Raw genomic sequence first — 24,252 nt, 5'->3', positions numbered from 1 at the left:
AAGGTTGGATTTTATTTATCATAATACGATTCACACGAGCTTATATAATATTATAATAAATTAAATAATGGTGGCACATTTAATTATGATTAAATTAGATTATAGGCGAGTGGTATTATTAAAACGGACTATAAATACACCTACAGCAATTATATTTATTCAGTTGTTCCGTATCAAGTTACACTTACATTGTTCGGCGCCGAATCAAAACTAAAACTTTTTTATAAGCATATTTTAGTTTCATATTTAATGCTTACAAAGTTTTATGAGAAATACGTTATGCTACAAGAAATTAACGTAGGCACTAATTAAGTTAATTACCATATTCAGTAGATAATTAGTTAAATAATAGTTAATTAACGCGAAGTGAATTAATTACAATCTTAGACAACAATAGCCCCAACTAAGAATTTGCTTGTGTTTCAACAAAAAAAAAAAAAATGCTACAAAACATTAACGTATTCATTTTAATTTTAATTTTAATTAAAGTAGTACAGTTAATTAAATAATTATTTTCAGGTTGCAAGGGGTGCAGCCCCACGTGTTTAATTAACGCGAAACTAATTAGTAATAATTTTAGACAACCCTACCCCTAATTATTAATTCGTCTGTTGTTTTATAACAAAATGCTACAAAACATTAACGTATTAATTTTAATTCAAATTAAACTACAGTTCTTTAATTAACCAATTTCAGATTGCAGGGGGTGCAGCCCCGCGTGGTTTCTTCAAAGACGACAAATGCTCGGTTTGTAACAACCGCGTCTTCATTCTTGAGCGTTTGATGGTAGACGCTAAACTGTACCATCGAACTTGTTTCGTTTGCAATAAATGCGGATTCGTTCTGCGTCCCGGTGCCTACGCCGCGTCGGATGACGCTGGTAGATTTGAATGTATCGAATGCCCAAGAGACGAAAAAGAACGTAGTCCCGTCTCAGACGAACCAAGTGACCTGCCACAAATATCAACCGATGATTCGCAACAAAACGTTACCGAAGAAGAAACTAAACCAATCTCAGAAGAAAGTGTTGGCAGCAGTTTAAAGTTATCCAATTCTTTTATAAACGCTCGTAAACAGTTCTTTGAAGAAAGTTTGGATAAGGGTAACGATTTACAACCCAAGGAGCCAACAACGGAACGTTTGCAACCAACGGAGCAGACACCGGAAGTCCAAGTTGAAGAATCCATGAAGTTATCTATTGATGAAGGCCTTGTCATGACTTCAAAGAACATTGAAGCTGACGCAAAAATTGAAAATGAGACAGAGCCGTTAAAACTAAAACCAGTAGAACTCACAAAAACCGACACTACAAGTGAAACTGTTGAAACAATGGAGACAGACGAAGATCTGGTGACACCTGTCAATAAAACAAGTCCATCCTTTGATTTCCCGGCCGTATCAAAATCAATTACTCAAGATGACACGAAAACAACCGAACCTCCGCAATTACCTACAAGCAAACCACCATCATCTGAGGAAGAGATAAGAACCCCAACAAATGAAACTTTAGCACCCAAACCAGACTTACCCACAACCGCACCGCCACAAAAAACCCCTAGAAAAACAAAGCGACTGTCGATGGATATAAGTTCCCTAACTGCAACTGAAACTAGTGCCTTAACCTCAACCACGAGTCCTAGTACCTCCATGAGGTCCATGACGTCTTCTAGTAGTACGTCTAATTTACCAGTGATTAGTTCAATGTCGGCTTCAATATTATCTTTAAAAAGGGATAGTTCTTTGAGTAAAGATGTAGTTAAAAAACCAGGGAAGTTAGTTTTACCACCGACGGAACTAACTTCCCCCGAACGTGACCGGAAATTACCTTTAGAACTCAAAGGAACTTATCAAAGTCCGCTTTCACCTGGTAGCAAATGGAAACATAGAAGCGCTAATGAAGAAATTAATAAAACCGGTTTAACTACCCCGGAAAAACCCAAAATACCCGAAAAACCTTTGATTTTAACTAATTCTAATTATAGTTCTATTAACAAAATACCTTCAGTGCCAATAACAACAACTAATGACAAACAACACGACCTAACTAACGAAACTTCGACCCAAGACGTGATCAAATCCCAAACAGAATCTTTGCCAAATGAACAGCAGGACACCGCCATTGAGGAGGATTTAAACCCATTTGGAGATCCGGAAGAAACTGAATCTCCGCCTCAGAAGGCACCTCCAGCCCCGCCTCAAGAGAAAGAGGTCAAAGTTGAAGTTAAAGCTAAGGTTAAACCAGCTCGACCACCCCGCCCCGTTACAGTTATAAAGGAACCACCCAAAATTGAACCCAAACCCAACAGGACATCGTTACCCGCACCTACACGCAAGAAGGTTGAAATTGAATACCCGGATGACCTTAACCCGTTTGGAGACGATGATGAGGACGGAGAAGTAAAAGGTCATGAGGTCACCAAGGAAGAATATCCGGATGATTTGAACCCATTTGGAGACGACGACGAAGATACAACTGAAGTTTCAGTCAATGATAAATCAAGTTTGCAATCGACTTCGACTAACTCTTTATCAAAAATCGAGGACTATGATTCAAAATTGAATCCATTCGGAGACGAATCCGATGAAGAACATACCATGGATTCTTACAGTTTATCGAAAGACAGTCGCCTATCCTTGGATTACACCCATTCTTCATTGCCATCGACTCCAAGATCATCTTCGCGTAGTTCGCGTATGGGTACCGCTAATCGTAAGAAGAAACCAGCACCATTACCACCTTCTTTACAAGTAGAAGGTCGAGAAAGTCATCATTCTGATGTAAATATTAGCTACAAGGGTTCACCCAGCCTTAGTCATAGATCCCTACAAGGTTCGATCCGTGGATCACCCAGTTCCAGGAAGAAGGCTGCCCCAAGACCTCCTGTACCACCTGGACCACCCGCCTTGGCTTCAACTCCTAAGAAAGATAAAGACACCGAGGAGGTCGTGGTGAACCAGGATTTGAAAGCTCAGAAAGAACAGAACAATAAAACCATGAAGGAATTGGTGACAAGTTCGCCTGATAAAAACAACGAGAACACTTTTGGTTACTGGAAAAAGAAGAAACGTCCGGCACCCTCGGTTCCTGTTCCACCTCGAAGACAGGTACTTAATGATTATAGTTCTCCCTTGAATTTAATTTAGTTTAATCCGTACTTAATTCATTAACTTTAATCTCTCGAAAGATTAAAATGATTCCGGTGAAGGAGATTCAATCAGAACTTTTGGAAATTGAAGAGAAACAACAAGATCTCGAAACTCAGGGACGTGATTTGGAAATGATGATTAGGGAATACAATCAAGGAGGTTTGCGTGGTTTTATTATTATTATTAATTCCGATTGTGTTTAATTACGCTTAGGCAATATATTTAACATAATTAAGTAATTAATTTAGATGAAGAGGATGCGGCAGTCACGGTTGACGAGGAAGAACTGATACTACAACTATTTGAACTTGTAAATCAAAAAAATATACTTTTCAGGCGACAAGCGGAACTTATGTACATGTAAGTAGCGTTTAATATGAAATTTATTGGATTTAGACACATAAGTAGGCTTAAAAACGTTAAGATGGAGTCAATTATAGGCTTAGTTTTAAACAACTATGAACGGTACAATAAATTCGTGAAAAAAAGGCTTAATAATTCAAAATGGCTGACAAGTTGAATTTTAGACGAAAGTAGGCTTAGCTTTCAAGCTTTGAACAACTATAAACGGTGAAATTAATTGACGGGACAAGGCTTAACAATTCAAAATCGCTGACAAATAAATTAAGTGAAGTTGAATTTTAGACGAAAACGAAAGTAGGCTTAGCTTTGAACAACTATGAACGGTGAAATTTATTGACGGGACAAGGCTTAACAATTCAAAATGGCCGATAAATGAATCAAGCAAAGTCGAATAGATTGATTTAGGCCAATTTCATGTCACTAAATGACAGATAAGTATAGAAAAGAATGGGTTTTTAGCAAACGTTCTCAAAGTTTGGAACAAGAACAAGCCGATATTGAATACAAATATCGCATAATATCATCGAAACCTGAGAAACTCAAATCGGAATCAGAACGCAAGAAAGAAGAAAATTTATTACAACGTTTAATAGAAATTGTCGAACTTCGTAACGAAATTGTTGAAAGTATGGACATGGACCGTCAAAGAGTTCAAGACGAGGATATGAGTATTCAGACTCAAATGGCCCAAAGACAAGGTAAGAACTTCTGGAATAGACCTATCTCTGTTGTGACGTCAGTGCCTAGGGTTAAACCCAAACGACAAAGGCTTAATTAGCTTTGGCTGTTGGCGGCCATGTTTTAGTAGTTCGTACCGCTTTGGTCACACTTAAGGCCCAAAACCATTAATCAAAATTATACTTTAAATTGAAAATAGGCCAATTACAAGAAAGATTATCACCTGAAAGGTCAAACCCTGACCCCGCGGCCGCTGAAGAAGTAGAAGTTAAAAAAGAAAAGAAAAAACATAAGTTAAAATTCATAAAACGCGATAAAAGCAAGGATCCAGCTAAAGATAAAAAAGTTAAGGAACCTAAAGACAAAGATAAAGATAAGGTAAAGGATTCAAAGGATCCAAAGGACCCTAAAACAAAAGAAGATAAAGATAGCCTTTGGAAATTTGCCAAAAAAGATAAGAAAAAAGCCTAATTGTTTTTTTTTTACTTCAAGCCTATATCTTTTAATTTTAATTTTAATTAAATAAATAATTAATTTAAAATAGGGTTAATAATAATATATTTGAGAAAACAGAAAGAAAAAAAAACTGTTTTTTCATAATCTTTTCGCAGCTCTTGTTAAAAATCTCACACTTAACGTTCTTCTAGATATTTAATTTTTTAGATGTAATACAGTGGAAGGTAAGGAACCTTTACTCGTATCTCTATTACCCCTGCCTTTCCCTTTATTGCCTCTATTTCATTTAACAAAGTAAGATATTTGTAGAAAAAAATATAGGGTAAAATTTAATTAACAATTTTAAGTTAACGGTACTTAAGTTAAAATCGGAACGGTGCTATAAAGGAGGGTGTATTAAGTGCGAAATTATCATTGTGGTTGGTAACCTAACTGGTAACTAACCACAGTTTAACTATTTAAAGAGGCGCACATCGAGTTTAATTTTAATGTTAATTAGTTTAAGTATTTCTTCAGTAGTACTTGTGGGAAAAAAATAAATAATTCCTATTTTTATGTTAGCTAGGGTTTATAGTTTAATTAATTAATTTTAATCTCGTTTAATTTAATTTTATCTAATTTAAGTGGCTATTTCTAGATTTTAATTGAATTAAAGTAACGCTAATGTTAATTAGTTATTCGGGATTTAATAGAAATAAATAAATAAATAAATAAATATCGGAGAAAATATAGAAATAATAATTATAGTTAATTAAATTAAATATAACCAAGCCACTAACACCTAGTCTAAATAATGGTAGTTAAATAATAGTTAGAGAGCTTACTAACAACATACAACAGCCATTTATAAAAACGAAAAAGCCTGGCTAATAATAATATTCATTTTTTTTTTTTAATTTGTTTTTATTTTTAACGAATTTTAATTATTTTTTAAATATTAATGCTTCCAACTGAGTGTCTTTCAATTTTAATCAATCGTTATTAATTTGGAATTTAATCAAAAATACGCCGCTAATACACGACACGTTTACGCCCCCTAAGCCAATCAACCAATCAGAATGGGGGATTTTTTTTCTGTTGTTATTAATGGCGCTTATGATGATATGCAAATGGTTAGGCCTAACACATATCACACAAAAAGAAAGAAAATTGTTTTTAAAATGTTTTAAATTTGTACGGAATTTATTAAAATTGCTTGTACATGTTATTTATTTGATTTATTTATTTTAATGTGAAAATTCTTTAACAGTTTCTAATTTACGTTCCAGTATTTCTTCGTGACCTTTGAACTTATAGTAAGCTTCAAATTTGACCCCTTTTAACAGTAATGGAAACCAGTCTCTATCGTCTAACCACATTTTTTCGAATGGAATTTCGTCAATTTTGTACCATTTTGGCTTCATTTCTTCAAAAGTAAGGTTTTAGGCTTAGGAGTTAGGCTTAAGGAATGTTAGGCTTAGAGTTACCATCACTTTCAGTTGGTTCTCCAGTGAAAATTTTTGTACTAAAAACGTGAACTTCTAATAGAACAGGATCTCCCTCAAATTCGAAAGTAATTATACCTTGTTTATTTAATTCAATAGCAGTTACACTACATTCTTCAAAGAGTTCCCTGGAAATTATGAATTATAATAAGTAGGTAAGCCTTGGCGGTGTTTCAATCTTAACCTTTTAGCGGCTGCTTCAATTTCTTCTCCTTTCTCAACTTTCCCGCCAAAACCGTTCCATTTTCCCAGTCCAAAACCTCTTTTCTTTAAACCCAATAGAACGTTGTCATCTTTTAACACCAAAACTAACGTCAAAAGCTTTTTCATTTTGCTAAAACTAGTTTAAAAAGTGTCAAAACCCCGAACGCACGCTACAAATCCATATTTGAAAATTAGGCGGGAAATGCTCACTACCTATTTCCAGTCAATGCCGCTAGGACTACCAGTTACGTTTCAACCAATGAGAGTAGAGCGTCGTGCGTTGGATGCTTGGCAGGATCTGCCGGAATCGCGCTCTAGAAAAGCCGAGGCTTAACGTGTTAATCGAGGAATCGGTGGCTCTCTAAACGTTTTTAATGTGAAATTTCCGACTTAAATACAGATTAAAATTATGTCTAATAACGAAGCAAGTAAAAGTGACTCTGTTATCGCGAGTGAAATATCAAATACGGACTTACCGGTTTGTGAAAGTAGTGAAAATACCACGGATACTGTGAACCTTGACGCGAATAATAGTGTTGGTGATACTAGTGGACAAAGCAAAATTGAAGTACCGACTAGTAAACCACGTTTACCACGACCGTTTGAAGGCCAAGGTGAAGGTAATACATCGAAAACTGAGGATAACAATGCCATCGTATCATCTACAGAAGGTGAGATAACATTAGGTTTAAGAACACGTCCAATAGTAACACTGTCAGGCATACGCGATGATACTAACAACCAACTCGAGTTTGGTGATGATGATGATATTGAATCAATGGAACTAATGAATTTTGGTGACGAACCCGATCTCGGTAGTATCAAAGACGAGTTGTTCGGTGATCCTACTGCTAACACTGATCTTAGTATTGATGACGTAAACGCGCTTGATAGTGTGTTTGCATCTAACGACCCTAGCTTAACCCGTGTTGATAAAGACGCAAATTCCGTTCCCGAAAGCAACGCGAATGAAGTACAAAATTTAGACTCAGAATTAATAGACGCGGATGAACAAAGGCCTACTGGAAAACCCCTAAACGCTTTATCACTGCTTGCTATGAATTACGATAATGACGATGGCGATTTAGAATTACCATCCCCAACGTTATCCGATGATATAAATGTCGCTAAATCCTTGTCTGTTGTGAATGTAAACCCTGCAGCTATCGACAGTAACGTCGAGTGTGTTGAACCCGATTCTACCACTACAGTAATTACATCCCTTCCCGAAAATACCGCGCCAACTGACTTTTTAGACATTGACGCGTTGCCTGATACGTTAAACGATTTAGAAATAGAGAACTCTAACGATTTACCATTGGAAGAGTTAGGCTTAACTGTACAACCTAATATAGATGATAGTACGTCATTGGACGCGGTTTTAAATCCCATGCTTGAACTCCCAACTGACCCCTCGAATGTAATTGTCCCCGCTAATACATCTTCATCCGCCAATCCATCAATTCATGACGAAATTGGAAAATGTCATTCAGCTAATTCATCTCCATTGGCATCATGCTTAAATATTACGCTTGACACCAATAAAATTGTTGTTCTACCTCCTGAATTAATAGACAAGGAGATAGCTGAAACAGAAAACGAACCCCAACCTCAAATAACGGATCAAACTGATGCCGAGGTCAAAGTTCAATCGGAAGAATTTAGTTTGAGTGAAAGGGCTCCAGATGAGTGTGTTGATAAGTCTGACAATCTTCCTCAAGTTGAAGATATGTCTTTAAGGGGTGTTGATGAGGTCGAAGGTCAAGTTATAGGGAAGGAAACGGTTTCGTCTACTGAAGAGGTCATTAAAGGTCAGATTGAATCGGAAGATAGTGTTCAAAGAACACTTACGGAACAAGTAACTTCAAGTGAAGAACTCAGTAAAACCCCAATGGAAGAAGTTGATAAAAGTCAACCTGTTCAGGAAAGTACAGTTGGTGAATCGGTTTCTTCAACGGAAGATGTCAAAGTTGGGGTTGAAGGTCAACCCGAGTCAAAGGTCGCACTGCCTAGTAAGGATTCTGATGTTGAAGCAGTTTCTAAGGAAGAAGGTGTTAAAGTTGAAGAGGATGTACCAGAAGTGCCTGTCCATGAACCAATTTCCAGTACTTCAACAGTTCAAGGGTCACAGCAACCTTTGAACCAAACTGAACCCGAAAATGAGGGAGCAGAACCATTGTCTGAGAAGCCAGAAGTGACTTTAAATGACGAGTTGAAAGTTCAACCTCTTCCCGAGAAATCTTCCCTTCTAGAAGCAGCTTTACAAGACAAGTTCAAAGTTCAAGAGCGTTTTGAGAAACCTATACCACAAGAAACCACCACCACATCGATAAGAAAAGATGTGGTCCAAACACCCCCTGAACCAGATTCGTCTTTGACGTCCGAAGACCAACAACAGCGTCCAGAAACTTTGACACCTAAACCAGATTCCAGCGCATGCTCCAATGAACTTACAGTTGAACCCCCGGCGTCGTCTGATCTGGAGGTCAAAGTTCAGGCTCAATCTGTCCCACCTATAAGACAAAAAGCTTCCATACCAATCGCCCCCATAATCATCACCAGACCTCAACTACCACAAGGTCAAGGTATTCAATCGGAATATCAAGTTCAAAGGGTTGCTGATGTCAAAGTTCAACCAGAGGAAATTGACGAAGATGAGACCGAAAAGGTACCAGAGACATTGAGAGAAACGCGTTCTAAACTAACGGAGAAACTTGAAAAGATTATCACATCGCCCGAATCCCAAAATAAGACACAATCAACAATCCCCATGAAGAAATCAACCCCGGAATCTCATGGAGTTATACCAACGATCAAAATCACCGCTTCCGGTATTTCAGTTGTCCCAACTAAACCCACTCCTAGCTCTACGCCAAATCCGACTGTAAAACGCACGTCCTCACCCAAACCCTACGAAGACGCCAATGTCCCTAAGCCATCAACGGAATCCTTGACACCAACCAGGATCATAATTAGACCATTGCCACCCTTCAACCCACCGCAAGAGATTTTACCAGTCCGTAGTGTTAAACCGTTGATTTTAAAGCATTCTAAAGACCCCATACCAAGACTAGTCATAAAACCCGTCTCAGCTACCAGACCTGTCGCGTCCGTTGAGACCTTACCATCAAGGCCATCGACGGATACGAGCAAGAACTCGGCCTCAAAGACGGCTTCAACTTCCAATGACAATTTTTCAGTACCAAGTATTAAAATCATAACAAAGGCTGGTGAGACGCATAGCATCGTTAAGGAATCAAGTCCAAAACGACCAGCGACTTCGGAAGTAGATGGAGGACAATTACTTGCAAAACGAAGCCATTTAGAATCGGCGCTCTTAAAAGAAGCTGGTTTTCAAGTATTTGATGCTAAGACATCAGCATCTTCCTCTAAGGCTGAGAAGTTTGAAACCACAAGAACGAAACCCCAAATCAACCCGATTATAATTACCCTGGACAGTCCTGATGTACCAAGTTCACCTAATGTTGTGGATTTAGAAGCTGAGGAAACGGCTCCAAATGTTGCCGAACCCGCCACAAAGACCACGTTGGAAGCCAGTACCACAGAGTCTAACGATTTTGACGGTGACATTTATGACGCTAATGAAGTTTCGTTACCCGCAAGCCTTTGTGAAAATGATGACTTCAGTTTCATTAAACCGAAATCGGCTGATGTTACTGACGATGTAATTGCCCCTGATGGTGGTACTGGTAAAAATGGGAACGTTGTCGCACCCTTTATCGAAGAAGATACGCAGAGTTCATGGTCCTTAGACCCAAAACCTCCGAAAATCAAAGAAATCGAGACCCTTACCGCAAAAGCAATTGACGAGGAATCAAGGGCCAGTATTGGTAGCGTCGGTTCTAAAAAGTCCAATGACGAAGCCAGTATCATCGCGTCACAAGCCTCGGGTATTTTCGAATACCAATGGCCCCTGGTCAAAGGTGAATTCTACATCTTACAAGAACATTTATCCGAATTCCTCGGGGTTAAGTCTTTCAAACGTAAACATCCTGATTTACCACGACGAAATGTTGATAATGAAGAAAGACAGTTCTTAAGAGAAAAGAACGTTGTCTCGGAGACACAATGCGACTTGGGACTGACCGCCCTACGTTCCGAAGACGTCATGGAACTAATGATTAAAGATTACCCTGAGAAATACCAGGAGTACGTTCGGGCTGTCCAGGAGAAGCAACGATTAGAGTTGGAAAAGAAAACCAAAGAATACGCCGCTGCCACGGCGGACAAGAACAAAATGAAGGAAATTCTACGTAAGGCCATTAAATCCGCCTCGGAATACAACGCCCATTTGAACCAAGAACGTCGCGATGAACGCAAGATGTCCTTCGACCTCCAAACGTACACCATTCACGTCCCCGCCTCAAAGAAACGGAAACTCGATCCTGAATTAACGAAAGTCGGTAAATACCCTGTCGCGTTAATACCCGGACAGTTTCAAGATAGCTACCGTAAATACACCCCGAACGAGCTCAAGTACTTACCATTAAACTCTGTCCTTTATGGCCCCCTACAAGAGCTAAATACCATCCACGTACCCCCCAGTTCCGATGGTAGTCAATCGGAATCAGACTCCGATTCGGACGGATCTTGTTGTAGTAATTCAAGCTTCGGAACTCAAGATAGCGGAGATAGTAGTTCCGGTTCCGATAGTAACACCGGAAATACTACTGTTAATAACAATAATAATACTAAAAACGGGGATGTATTTTTTAAACCTAAAGATGTACAACCATCCCCTTGTAAGATATGTCACGGTACCCAAGATCAGAATAAACAACAGTTACCGGAAGAGTTGATACAATGTTCTCAGTGTAAAACCAGTGCCCATCCTAGTTGTTTAGAGTTGCCCTCGGAGCTGGTAGCCGTTATAAAGACCTACGATTGGTTGTGTATGGACTGCAAAACTTGCATTTCTTGCGGTGATCCAAATGACGAAGAAAAATTAATGTTTTGCGATAAATGCGATCGCGGGTTTCATACTTTTTGTGTCGGTTTACGCGATTTGCCAAAAGGAAGATGGATTTGTCAGATGTGCGGGAAATGCGCAATTTGCGGCTCAAAAACACCCGGGCCCGAAGGCACCAAATTGCAATGGCAATTGGCTGCCGGTGAGGGTAATAAAAAACCGCAATTATTGTGCGTTGCTTGTTCAAAAAAGAAATCGAAGTAATTCATTTACGCAATTAAACTTTATTCATTGTTATTAACGCGTATTAAATAAATTATGTGCGAGAAACTTATAAATGACTGTGTAACAATATTTAAATTATGTCTTCACAATTGTTTTTTTCTTTTAATATTTAACAATTTTTTTTTAATAAATATCGTGTTATAATTTTATTACATTCGTATCTTAATTAATATCTACATTAAGTTGATTTCAGGTTGGTATATTTCATCTATAGTTAACTTAATCTGCCAGGCGTGTTGTATCAAACTAACACCCTCGCGCATCTTAGGTTTCCAAGGGGTACAAAACTCAATCTAAACAATTTTGTTTTTAAAATAAATATTATTGTAACTTTTAACCTTTCATTTTATCTAAAACTTTCATAGCTTCTCCTTTCCATTGTTTAGGTAAAATCCCAAACCACTTCTCGTCAATATTCCACATGTTAGGGTTAATTTCACCGTTATATTCTTTTTGCAAAGCGCGGGAAACTTTATCGCAAGTCATCTCGCGTATGGCGTTGCGCATGCGCGTGTTGTTATCATTTGGCGCGTATTTTAACCAATCAGGGTGGTCCTGATGATGTAGGCTATTTGTGACGTGACGATTAACGCAGATATTCCATAGGTTTGTATTCAGCCCGTCTTCAAATCTGTCCGCGTACGAGGTCAACATTACGGGGTCAAATTTATCAATGTCGTGAATAACGCTTCCTGATTGGCTCTGAGGGACGAATCCTAAACCTTTTAATTTCATTAAATCTGAGACGATTTCGAAGTAGTGTAAATGGTTTATGTAATCTTCGAAGGGGTTTAGTAAATGATTTAGATCTAAAATCATTATAACGTTTTTGGAAAGTTCGGTTATTTGGCGTCCCGCTATGTGATTGGCTGCTGCCATTATATACTCCGCCCATTTTGTAGGGTTTTCTTTTAATTTAATAGCTTCTTGACGTCTTTCGCGCAATTTAGGGTGTTGGGTTTCCAAAATTTCTGTTGTTTTTAAAAGATCTATGGTTAGATCCGGGCTCAGCCAACATTGTCCATTTATGACGTCATTCTCAAATTTTTCCCAGAATTCGGGGTTGTTTAACATCCGTTGTGCCTTCATTGTTGAAATGTTGAGGTTGGGTTTTTCCTTTAAAATAGATGCGAAATGATTATTATAAAATTTAGAATAGAAAAAAATTATTTCAAAGTTTCCCGCTATCTTTTGATCCCTAACTTTGGTTATAATAGCTCTATTTATTTAAATAATAGCTTATATTAAACATAACTAATTATTCTAAAGTGTGGGCAACCTAATTATTATTTTAATTTTAATTATTTAGTTTTAATATTGGATTTAAATTAAGGAATATTCGAAGTTTGAGTCGATTAATTTAATTTTCTGTAGGTTTGAATTTCCAAAAAATTGAGTTTATCTTTGATTTAATTTTTAAAATTAAGTATAAAAATAAGTTTAAATTAATCATAATTAAGTATTCTATAATTGCCATTACGCCATTACTAATTAAAATGAAAACTAGATATCTAAAATAGTAATTTTTTTAAAAAATATTAAAACTAGCCTAGATATCCAAAATAATAATTTTAAAATAAATTTACCCAAAAATAAATATTTTCCAAATAATTAAATCTAATATTAAAAAAATTTAATAAATTCAAAATTCGACCACAGCGAAAAAATTCAAATTTAACATAAAAAATAATTCCTTACCTCACGTTTAAAAAAATTAAATAATATTAAACTTACCTTTAAATTATCCACAAATAAAATATGAAACCTAATATCCCAGGTATCGCAGTTGACAAAATATCAAAACAAACCACTAATACCGAAATTTTGGTGAACAACGTTCTTATAGACTTGTCAAAAAATACTTCTATACTATAACCCCTCACGTGGTTGAAACCTTAATCTGGCTTGTGATTGGATAAAAGCTCGGTACAATGGCAAAATGGGTGAATTCCCTGTTCGTACTGGGCTCTGATTGGTTGAAAAATTAAATACAGAAATCTTCTCGACTCTATAACGATAAATGTTACATAAAACAAGTACAGGGTGTTTCAAAAATTAGGCAGCTTCGAGTCGAGGTGTTCTGTTACGTTTTAGTTCAAGGGATACCGTTTTCGAGTTAAGATTGGGCCCCTGTGTTTTGCTATAGTTACGTTTGGTTATCAGTGATCTAATCAATAAATAAATCATCAGAAATTCTAGAAACTGATTCAAAATCGCGTAGTAATTTGGATAACACCACCTTACTGACTGACTCACTGACTTTGAAACTTCCATTCATAATTGCGCAATATCTCGCAGTTCTTTCAACTTCTCTGTTTAATTGTGAAATATTGTAAGAAATTTGGTGTTATATCTGTAGTACGTGGTGGGTTTTGCAATTTTTGTTTAACTGATGTGTATGCGTTGTTAAATTTGTCGTGACGTGGTTTCAATGGAATTGTTTGTAATGTAAATGGTTGTTATCGTCTGAAAATTTAATTTGAATCGGTTTCAATAGATTTCGTAAATTATTTCTTAGAGTTTTAAAGTGTTTCTTTTATGTTCAAATATGGTATAAGAGTTTTGGCTTATTTTTAAAGCTAAGACACTCAAGGGGTATCGGGATTCTGATAAAAGGGTGAAGTTACTTTTATTTTAAGTGGATAATAAATTAATTAATAGTGATTAATTTAGTTAAATTTTATTTTAAGAAATTTGTACATTTTGGGTTTTATTTTTTAACAATTTTATTAAGTTAAAGTTCATATTTGATTGGTTCTTTTTACCATTTTACGTAAAATCAAGCTTACCCAAACCGTTAATTTAATAATTAGTCATATTTAAATTGTTTAAATTAATTATATTTAAAATTTAGAGCGTTAAAATAACGGGATATTTGGTGGTTGTTCAACTTGGCCCTAGAAACATTTTTTTTCATTAAAAAAATCTCAAAAAAATTAAGAAACGCCTGCCAAACGTTTCCATCCAAATTTCCAAACTCGTGATTGGTTAATATAAAACCACGTGACTCATCCCCGGGAATGTATAGGGAAAAAAATGCTTGACTTTTAAACTCACTCACTCAAACCTAAAACAAAACTAAAACTTAAAACGAAGCTTAGGATTAACAGCAGATTTCTCTGTTTGAGTCTGTTGTTTTTCCCATTGTTGAATTAGGCTTAGGTATGTACAGACAAAAAAATTATAGATAAACCTTATTTCTTAATTAATATTAATTAATTCGTTATAATTAAGTTTAATTATAATTAAGGGTGTGCGTTTTAAGCAGATGTAGTAATTTTATTATCTTATCAAAGTTTGTGACTCGAGAAGGAGGTAATAGTAAATTCTTGAATGATGACTGAATATATGAATTGAAATTTCAAGTTCGTAATATGACGTAACGGTATTTTAATTAGTAATATACTAAAAATAAGTATGACGTTTCTTATTGCTGGTACTTTTGAAAGAGTCTATTTACTGTAAAAAGGCGTTGAAAATTGGCCATTTTTCGGTAATAATTAAGTTCAGACTAAATTTTTCTTAAGCCTAATTCCTTGGACGAACATACAGTTAAATAAAAAAGAAATATTTCCAGCCCTCCACAAAAAAGGCGCCAAAAACTAAATAATATTTCCAGCCCTCCACAAAAAAGGCGCCAAAAACAATTGTCTTCTGCTAAATTTTTAAACAACAAAAAACTTAGTTCCATCTTAAAAAGAGAACATGGATTAAGCACAGCGAAGGTATTATGGTTTTAAACCTTAAGTGCATTACTTATTGCGCGTTGTGTTATTTATGGTTAGGCTTATCAGCTGTTAGGATTGTAGCTACGCGTTGCTATTGGTTACGATAGCAAAGTTACGGTGTGTCTACGCTGCTAGGATTAAGGCGTTGCGAGTCTGTGATTAAAATCAATAAAATTATTAGTAACACAATTGAGTCACTGTTTTTGGAGTGTTATTGTTGGGTTTATATCTCAAAATGGAGCCTGAGAATGATGATGACACTAAAGCGGATTTATTAGAGCCTGATCATGTGAGTAATTAAGCAATTTTTAATTATTATTCATTGGGTTGTAATAGTTAGGGAATCCGAAGTTAAAAATTGGCCAAAATATAGTGTGGGGATTTTAACAAAAGAAAGTCAGGATTTTTAGCTTAGTGGGTGGGGAAATTTCTTCATTGGGCTTACGAAAAATGCGATTAACATATTGAACACGTGTTTCAGTAGCGTTGCGCATGTTACAATAAATGTTTTAAAATTTGATTTAACAACAAAGTGTTGTAAATTATTCTTTATAGCACATTAATATTCATAAATAAATATCCCTATTAACATTAATTGATAACTAGCTTTTGTGTGGCCTTAAAAGACTATTTGGGAACATCAAATGAAGTTTTAAATATAGCTTATAAATTCAGATAGCAATTTGGTATCTGAAACTTCTTATTCATTTTCAAATATTTGATTACATTTAGCCTCTCTTAGAAAGGGTTCAAATTACTCTAAAATCGCATTTAGAAAAACAACTAGATGATATTACGACTCAAATTGTCGAACAGGTATTTAAATTATATAATTTTCCGAGTTATTAATTCATTAAATAAGGTTTTTAATCAAATTAAATTAAATTTAAAATTTCTTAGGAAAATTATTTAAAATCTAGAAAAACTTATAGACAGGAATTAGGCAATCGCGTTTATGGCGTTCAAAAAGATTTAGTTGATTGTAAAAATGAAATACAGAATTTAAAACATGAATTAAGCGAATCAGTTCAAATCCGCGAACAACGTGAACTCGAGTTAGTTGAAGCCGAAAATGTTAATAAATCCGTTAAAGAATTATGGCAGAATAAGAAAAATGATGGTATGAAATATTAGGCTTAGCTTTTATAACGGTTTTTTTAAAATTTAAAACTTTAATTTAGAAATTAATTTGCAAATTCAAATTGATAATTACGCTAATCAGTTGGCGCAATTATCAAGAACTGAAGCGGAAGTATTTACGGAAGCATCCGTTAAAAAAACGGAAGCTGAAAGAATCGCTAAGGAAACGAAATATTTGCACGTGGAAAAGTTTCGACAAGTAGGCTTAGCGTTTTTGAATTTTATTATTCTTTTTTGACAGACCAAGGCTTAAGTTGTAAAACGTGTTTTAATTGAAATCATTAGGATATTTACGTTATTGGTTTAACTCAAGAAATACAAAGATTGGAATTAAATTTATCAAATTTAAAGAGCGAAACTGCTAGTATTTTAGGAGAAACAAAGGAATTGAGAGATTCTTTGATTGAGGCGAAGAAGTACTTGGATGTAAGGACTTGCTCCATGTCATGGCCCACTCGATAGTGCTAATAGCTTTGCGTCCGAGTGGGCTATGACTAGGCTAAAGAATTTTGATGTTTTATTTAAATTTAATTGTAATTAGAGCATGCTAGATGAAAATCAGAAGTTAGTTCACAAATGGAGAGCTAGTTTAAACGCTTTATCAAAAAGAAACGAAGCCTACGCCAAATTAAAGCAAGATCATCGGTGAGTTAGGCCTAATGTTATATAAAAATGGCGGGAAATTCTTGTTGACAAGGCTTAAAAATGGGCGGGAAAATTCATAGTTTCTAATATTTAGGGATGCTAAAAATGAGATGACAAGGCTTAACAATGAAATAGACATTCTAAGTGCAAAAATAAACAAAATAGACGAAGAAAACAAGGATTTGACACGAATGTCTAATAAGAAACAGTTGCAAATCGAAAAATTGAGCCGTGAAATGGAGAGGGCTAATATTAGGCACGGAGAAGCTATTGTTGAATTTGAACAATATGGCGAACGATTGGATGAAACTGAATTGTCCATCGAACGACTGAAGAAAGTACGTTAATTTTAACGTATGCATTTAAATTAATTAACGCTTTTTAATTAAATTAATCGCAGAAAAAACTACGCGAAGAAAATAACTTCGAGACCTTAAACAACCGAATCGCAAATGCGAAAAGAAATATTATCAAATTAAAATTAATAATGGCTCGGAAATTTAGCGAGAATAAAAATTGCGATTCCGAGAGTAAAGTCTACACGGAAAAATTTGCGATTTTGCAAAATGAAAATAAAATCAGGGTAATTAATTATTTAATTTTCAATTGTGATTAGATTTAAACAAAAGTTAAATAAAAATACCACAGGAAGATGAAATATCTTCTATTGACCTTAAACTTTTCGCGATTAATATGGATATTTCGACTTACGAATCGCAAATCGCAACAACGGAAGAAATCCTTAAAAATTTAGAGGATAGCAATAAGAAAAAGGAAGTTATTTTAACTTCGAAACAAAAGGAAGTAGATCGCATTTTCGTGGAAATTGATAAGAAACAAGCGAAAGTCGCCGTAATTCAACAGAAATTGACGGATTTGGTCGCCGTAACCGGGGTAATTATAATATTAATTAACCCAATTCAAAAAGGGGGCGGGGCTCGTTATCGTCTGCTTGATATAGGCAGTCCTATAAAATCCCATATTTTTGAACCTGTCCTACATTATCCTATAATTAAAATTTTTGACTTTGGGCTCCCTGAAATGTCTATTAAGTATCATCAGGGATAGATTTAATTTTAGAAGTAGGAATAGAGAACAGAGTAATTAATATCTGGGCGCGCGTCAAAGTCCCGGATCCCCCTTCCACGGGACGGGGGGGGGGTATGAAAGAAGAGGCAGTGGGTCATAGCGACAGAGGTAGAAGGGAATTACGTCATTATTTTTCGCCGTCCCCGTCAGCAACGTCATCAAAACGTAGTTAAAAACTGAGCCAATAAGATAATTTGAACTTTTCGTTACATTACGTGTTGGAGGGAGGGGCCCTATACTATACTGGGTGGTCTATGAGTCGGAATAACTGAAGTAAATACTAACCGTTCCGTTCTCCATTCCTACTTCTAAAATTAAATCTATCCCTGGTATCTACGATTAAAATTAAGTAATTAAACTGAATATAGGGCAGGGAATTAACCCCGACGGAACTCGAATTAGAACGTCTCGAAAGCGAAATTGAAGAAATTGAAAAAAATACTTGCAAAATGCAAAGTAGATGGTTAAGCGCGCAAAGTCAGTTACTATCGATACAGAAAAACGTATTAGATCACAAAAACGCTTGCGAGAAACTTATGGGGGAGTCGGCCATCTTGAATGCCAGAAAAAAACGATTAGACGATAACTTAACCTCTCTAAATGGCGAAAAAGAATTAATTAGCAAGAATCTCAAAAAGATGCAAGCGACCAAAGATAGTTTGAACGTTTTATTGCAAAAGAAACGGCAAGCTAAGAAACAAATCGAAACCAAGTATCAAATGGTGAAAGATGAATTGCAGGAAGTGGAGAATAAGGCGCAATTAGAATTGCAACGCAATGAAAATGATTTATTAGCTTTGGAAAGCGAAAAAGATCAATTGGAATTAAAAATTGTCGCGACTCGAGATGAACTTATTAAAATTGAGAAGAAAATACAGCAATTTGAAAATGTTAAATCTGCCTTGAAAAATGGGCATTTTAACGAAGAGATTCAAGCATTGACTACTAATATTCATAGAAAACAGGTAGGTTTAATTACTAATTAAAATAAGCCTATACAGGGGGTTTCTTCCAAAAAAGAGGTGGGTTGGGGTAACACCCTGTACTTTTTGCCATAAGTCTATAAATCCTAAAGGGGATGGGGAGAAACTTCGATACAAAAATCGCTTCAGAAGTGTTTTATGTCGTTTTAAAATTCGATTTAAAGGTTTATTTGGACCAATTAAAACGCGAGCAAGAAACGCTAATTAATAGAATGGTAAAGGGAATCTCATTACGAGATGGTTTAATGCAAAAAGTCGATACCGTCGCGAAAAACGTCGGCGGGGAATCGAAAGTTTCAAGCGAAAATCAAATATCGCATTTGAAGAGACAAATTTCTAAAGTGACGAAAGTTAGTTTTGTTAATTGTTTATTTCAATTATTCATTTAATCGCGGTAATTAATTAATTAAATTAAGGACTATAAATACTGCGAAAGTAAAATATCCGAATTGCAATTTCAACAAAATGATTTGCGGCAATCAATTGCCGATGAAGAGAAAAGAATTGCACTTTTGCAAAAAGAAACGTTGTTGAAAAAGGAACAGTTGGAAACTTTGCTTCAAGATAAGTATAAAGTAAGGCCTTTTCTTTCTTTGGTTTAATTATATTTAAGTTAATGTTAATGTCTTTTTTAACTTATTTTCTTCTTCTTCTATAGAATACTTATCTTTTATCGTTTAAACAAATGAAAATTAAGTATCTTGATGAGTTTAAAAAGGGTAACTACGTCATAAGATACTCCAATCGCGATTTAACTTCCGAAATGAACAAGGCTAAAGTTTCCTTTCGGGATACCGCTACAGTTTGCGATAAAATGGTTAAAAATTACCCCCAAACTAACGATTGTGTCTTGAAAATATGGGCATTGAGGGATTGCCTGGCGGAAATTTAGTTAATTATTTGAGAAATAGACTAGTTTCAGTGGAAAATAAGCCTTGGTAACGGAACTTTAACATTAAAAATGGCGGCGGCGTTTTGAAGTTACCACGTGGCGCGGGATTCTAAAAGTGAGCTTTAATTAAACCTTAATTACTTTAGCTGTGGTTGACGTAGGTTCAAGTAATTGGTACCATTGGAAAGAGGACAGTTTTCTCTATCTTATTATCGAAGCGTTTCCCTTTAGCATTTAAATTAGGCCAGTTCTGGTGCGCTTAAGTTTGTCTTTGTTCTAGTTGGCCACGTGGCGCATACTTTACTAAAACCTTAATTACTCGGGCTGTAATTGATGTAGGTTCAAGTAATTGGTACCATAACAAGGGCAAAACTTTTGTCTATCAGACCCTCGAAGCGTTTATCTTTAGCATTTAAATTAGGCGAGTTCTGGCGCGCTAAAGTTTGTCTTTGTTCTAATTGGCCACGTGGCGCGGGTTGTCTAAAAGTGAACTTTACTAAAACCTTAATTACTCGTGCTCTAATTAACATAGCTCCAAGTACTTGGTACCATTACAAAGAGAATAATTTTGTCTATCAATCCCTCGAAGCGTTTATCTTTAACCCTTACCTTACCGGAGTTACAGCGCCCTAAAGCTAAGCCTAACGTCAAAAAAATACCCAATCCGATCACCCAACTTAATAAAAAATTAAAAAATAAGACAATAGACAACATATTTGGCTTGAAATTCAAAATTAGTTTATTAATTTTTATTGAAACAATAATTAGATACAAGAAATGCGCATAAAGAAAACATTTACAATTATAATTATAATTAATTTCTGGGTGTGGTTGTTATTTCTCCGCCTTGAGAACCATCACGTGGTGGACTCTAAATTAATTAAATTAAATTAAACATTAAATTAATTAGACATAACCAATGTTAAATTAATCATAATCATAATTACCTTAACGTGAATAGAATTCTTTAACATTGCAGATCGCAATATAAGAGCGGTTGTCCTTTTACGATACTCTTTTCCCATTAAAAATCCACGTTCAAACGTCGTACTGCGTTGATCTATATCTTTCGCGTACAGAATCTTATTGTGAGAATCGATCCTGGCTTGAATTTGGGCCTCCAAGATCAGTTGCATCAATTCGTCTTCGAGGGCGGTGACGGTTGTATTGAAGGCAACAGCCATTCGGTTCAAATCAGCGGAAAGGTAAGGACTGAAGTATTGAATCAAAGCTCGGTTACGGATTTGAGTATAAAGGGTGTTGACGTGGGGGGCCAAATACATGTCCAGTAACAGGTTATCTTTGATATCGTCAAGTAGTTTTAGACACGAGGCGTATTTCGATTCGTAGAATTTGAAAATGATGTCGCGGAGTTGGGGTTCGAGTTCCAGGAATAGTTTAAATGAACTAAGAGGGGATTTATTTTTTTTAGGTAATTGTAATGGTAGTGTAATTAAGATGTAGGAGATGACGTACCCGCTTGAAATGACGTTCTTAAGTAATTCTTGCCTATCAAATGATGCTAAGGCGCATAAACCTCCATACATAGCGACATTATTAGGTGAAAGTAACTGGAATAAATATTAGTTTAATCCCCCGCCATTTTTGGCCTATTGAATTGATATTTCCCGCCGTTTTTAGGCCTATTGACATGAAGTTTCCCGCCAATTTTAGGCCTATTGACATGAAGTTTCCCGCCAATTTTAGGCCTATTGACATGAAGTTTCCCGCCAATTTTAGGCCTATTGACATGAAGTTTCCCGCCAATTTTAGGCCTATTGACATGAAGTTTCCCGCCAATTTTAGGCCTATTAACATGAAGTTTCCCGCCAATTTTAGGCCTATTGACATGAAGTTTCCCGCCAATTTTAGGCCTATTGACATGAAGTTTCCCGCCAATTTTAGGCCTATTGACATGAAGTTTCCCGCCAATTTTAGGCCTATTAACATGAAGTTTCCCGCCAATTTTAGGCCTATTGACATGAAGTTTCCCGCCAATTTTAGGCCTATTGACATGAAGTTTCCCGCCAATTTTAGGCCTATTGACATGAAGTTTCCCGCCAATTTTAGGCCTATTGACATGAAGTTTCCCGCCAATTTTAGGCCTATTAACATGAAGTTTCCCGCCAATTTTAGGCCTATTGACATGAAGTTTCCCGCCAATTTTAGGCCTATTGACATGAAGTTTCCCGCCAATTTTAGGCCTATTGACATGAAGTTTCCCGCCAATTTTAGGCCTATTGACATGAAGTTTCCCGCCAATTTTAGGCCTATTGACATGAAGTTTCCCGCCTTTTTAGGCCTATCTCTGTAATGAAGTTTTCCCGCCTTTTTTGCGCCTCTAATGAAGTTTTCCCGCCATTTTTTTTTTGGGCCTATGGAATTGAAGTTTTGGCCGTTTTTTTTGGCCTATGAAGTTTTCCCGCCATTTTTTTTAGGCCTATCCTAATTGAAGTTTTCCCGCCATTTTTTTAGGCCTATCCGAATTGAAGTTTTCCAGCCATTTTTTAGGCCTATTGAATTGAAGTTTTCCCGCCATTTGTTTTTGGGCCTATCAAAATGAAGTTTTCTGGCCATTTTTTTAGGCCTATCGGAATTGAAGTTTTCCCGCCATTTTTTTAGGCCTATGAAATGAAGTTTTCCCGCCATTTTTTAGGCCTATAGAAATGAAGTTTTCCCACTATTTTTTTAGGCCTATGGAATTGAAGTTTTCCAGGCCCTTTTTAAGGCCTATCCAATTGAAGTTTTCCCGCCATTTTTGGCCTATTATTAAATTAAGCTTTCCCAACGTGTTTGGCCTATTATTAAATAGAAATTCCCTGACGTTTTTGGCCTATTATTAAATTAATTAAAAACATGTTACTTACATCAGGAAAATCACAATGATCAAAATTGGCTTGTAGAAAGTTCTTAGCTGAGGATTTATATTTCTTAGTGGCCAATTCGGCCAATCCAGCGGCACAGCGCAATTTTGTCAAAGTATTTTGATTGGCCTCTTTTCCCTGACCCTTAAGAACACCGTTCTTTAAATGAAAAGGGCATTAAACTAGAACTAGGCCTAAACCAAAATAACTACCTCCGAAAATTCAGGGGTTGCTTGAGCTTTGTTAACATATGTTAAAACGTGGGACCAATTTTGTAAGTAAACACTGACTTTTATCACATTTAAACACATGTTGACCACGTGTTTACCACTAGTACAATAATCTCTAGCTCTAGAGTAACACTTTAAAGCATTGCTTAGATCACCACAGTCTAAGTAGTGATCACCCAAATCATCATGACCGCGTCTTGAATTAATTAAATTAATTAAATTCATTAAAAACTTACTTTTAATCGAGTTCGCATCGGAATTCTTACCTGATACTTTCTTTAATGGAGTTACTCTTGTAGTTTTTCAAATCAGTGTCTAGTTTTTCTAATTTCAAGGCAGCTTTCTTGCCCTTTGTTTCTATCCATTGCGTGTCTAAAATGGGTACCATGGTTGTACCGCCACCGGTAACATCGGGGAGATTAGAGGCACCGGCAGCTTCAACCATTTTACGGTGAATTTGTTGGTACATTGCAACATTAAAGGTGGTTTGAACATAATTCAAAGCCATTTTCAATGCTTCCATGCGTAAAGATGGACAGTGGTCCGCGATAAAGATTAAACGGTACCATTTAGCCAAACCCGTGTAGCTATGAGCGTAAGATTCCAAATCCTGAACGCGTTTTTTTGTAACATTGAAGAAAGGTGGTGTTTTTTTAAGGGTTTTATGGTGTGAAACTTACCAAAGTTGGGTTTTCTACGGTGTAAGATTCTTCTTCCGGGGCGTCATTTTCTTCGGGAGGCGCGTCAACTTGCATGGGTTCAACGGAACTCTGCTTGGGTTGGATTAAATAATGTTAAAAACCCGCTTTCTACCAACTTTTGTTATTAGGCTTAACGTAAAATCATTATAAATACTAATAATCGCTTAAAAACTTACTTGAAAATGAAGTTGCGCAGGAAGAGGCATCTTGATTATCTGTTTCTGACAGATTTTACTTTAAATTTCAGTTAAATATTATAGTTAAATTTAATTTTAGCGGCTAATGTCGAAACCTCCCAAAAACTACGTCAATTGACAAACGATAGCAGACGATGTATTAAATCGGGGGACTTTCGTTTCCACTCCTATCATTTATAACCTCTTTGCTTTTAAATATCTCTCACCATGGAGCAATATTTGAGGAGGTTTATCAG

General features: G+C 35.9%; 6 protein-coding genes across 13 annotated transcripts in view; 3 read left to right on the top strand and 3 right to left on the bottom strand.

Annotated features, from left to right (window-relative positions):
* Positions 1-5,855, top strand: part of MICAL-like (protein) — a 41,851-nt gene extending 35,996 nt beyond the window's left edge. For all 3 annotated transcript variants that reach the window (XM_089854435.1, XM_089854436.1, XM_089854434.1), the window contains exons 5-9: positions 697-3,105; positions 3,186-3,306; positions 3,396-3,507; positions 3,970-4,208; positions 4,388-5,855. In XM_089854435.1, coding sequence (XP_089710561.1) covers positions 697-3,105; positions 3,186-3,306; positions 3,396-3,507; positions 3,970-4,208; positions 4,388-4,659 — 3,153 coding nt within the window. In that variant the 3' untranslated portion in view covers positions 4,660-5,855. The remainder of the gene's footprint in view (positions 1-696; positions 3,106-3,185; positions 3,307-3,395; positions 3,508-3,969; positions 4,209-4,387) is intronic.
* On the bottom strand, positions 5,794-6,946 carry LOC149618270 (oxidized purine nucleoside triphosphate hydrolase-like). Of its 2 annotated transcripts, none has more exons than XM_089854479.1 (5): positions 6,809-6,946; positions 6,546-6,693; positions 6,313-6,468; positions 6,111-6,256; positions 5,794-6,049 (listed from the first exon to the last, which is right to left on the bottom strand). In XM_089854479.1, exons 3-5 carry the CDS (start codon positions 6,456-6,458, stop codon positions 5,871-5,873), a joined length of 471 nt encoding a protein of 156 aa, XP_089710605.1. In that variant the 5' UTR covers positions 6,459-6,468; positions 6,546-6,693; positions 6,809-6,946; the 3' UTR covers positions 5,794-5,870. The 2 variants fall into 2 exon arrangements, with proteins under 2 accessions (XP_089710605.1, XP_089710604.1); XM_089854478.1 differs by having other exon boundaries at positions 6,546-6,646; positions 6,809-6,939.
* On the top strand, positions 6,700-11,697 carry LOC149618269 (uncharacterized). 2 transcript variants are annotated; one of them, XM_089854433.1, is made up of 2 exons: positions 6,700-7,003; positions 7,907-11,697. In XM_089854433.1, exons 1-2 carry the CDS (start codon positions 6,742-6,744, stop codon positions 11,524-11,526), a joined length of 3,882 nt encoding a protein of 1,293 aa, XP_089710559.1. In that variant the 5' UTR covers positions 6,700-6,741; the 3' UTR covers positions 11,527-11,697. The 2 variants fall into 2 exon arrangements, with proteins under 2 accessions (XP_089710559.1, XP_089710558.1); XM_089854432.1 differs by having other exon boundaries at positions 6,700-11,697.
* Positions 11,623-12,636, bottom strand: LOC149618268 (uncharacterized). The gene has a single exon (XM_089854467.1). The coding sequence runs from the start codon at positions 12,634-12,636 to the stop codon at positions 11,881-11,883; it is 756 nt and encodes a 251-aa protein (XP_089710593.1). The 3' UTR covers positions 11,623-11,880.
* Positions 12,637-13,960: 1,324 nt separating this feature from the next.
* Positions 13,961-21,070, top strand: LOC149618267 (coiled-coil domain-containing protein 40-like). The gene is made up of 13 exons (XM_089854442.1): positions 13,961-15,564; positions 16,008-16,091; positions 16,176-16,395; positions 16,457-16,614; positions 16,701-16,841; positions 16,957-17,060; positions 17,155-17,398; positions 17,461-17,643; positions 17,709-17,954; positions 18,518-19,114; positions 19,297-19,482; positions 19,549-19,707; positions 19,791-21,070. Exons 1-13 carry the CDS (start codon positions 15,511-15,513, stop codon positions 20,022-20,024), a joined length of 2,610 nt encoding a protein of 869 aa, XP_089710568.1. The 5' UTR covers positions 13,961-15,510; the 3' UTR covers positions 20,025-21,070.
* CSN1b (COP9 signalosome subunit 1b) lies at positions 20,740-24,155 on the bottom strand. Of its 4 annotated transcripts, none has more exons than XM_089854452.1 (8): positions 23,996-24,155; positions 23,799-23,891; positions 23,385-23,728; positions 23,101-23,314; positions 22,892-23,047; positions 21,501-21,595; positions 20,972-21,431; positions 20,740-20,895 (listed from the first exon to the last, which is right to left on the bottom strand). In XM_089854452.1, exons 1-8 carry the CDS (start codon positions 24,023-24,025, stop codon positions 20,839-20,841), a joined length of 1,449 nt encoding a protein of 482 aa, XP_089710578.1. In that variant the 5' UTR covers positions 24,026-24,155; the 3' UTR covers positions 20,740-20,838. The 4 variants fall into 4 exon arrangements, with proteins under 4 accessions (XP_089710578.1, XP_089710580.1, XP_089710579.1 ...); XM_089854454.1 differs by having other exon boundaries at positions 22,892-23,032; XM_089854453.1 differs by having other exon boundaries at positions 23,799-23,888; positions 23,996-24,151.
* Between the last annotated feature and the right edge of the window lie 97 nt (positions 24,156-24,252).

This window comes from Phalangium opilio, unplaced genomic scaffold, assembly GCF_054372755.1.
Source record: "Phalangium opilio isolate 3A_F unplaced genomic scaffold, DU_Popi_V2 ptg000209l_1, whole genome shotgun sequence".
NCBI lineage: Eukaryota > Metazoa > Arthropoda > Arachnida > Opiliones > Phalangiidae > Phalangium > Phalangium opilio.
The sequence above is the reverse complement of the archived record's forward strand: the minus strand, read 5'-3'. Positions and strand labels throughout refer to the sequence as shown.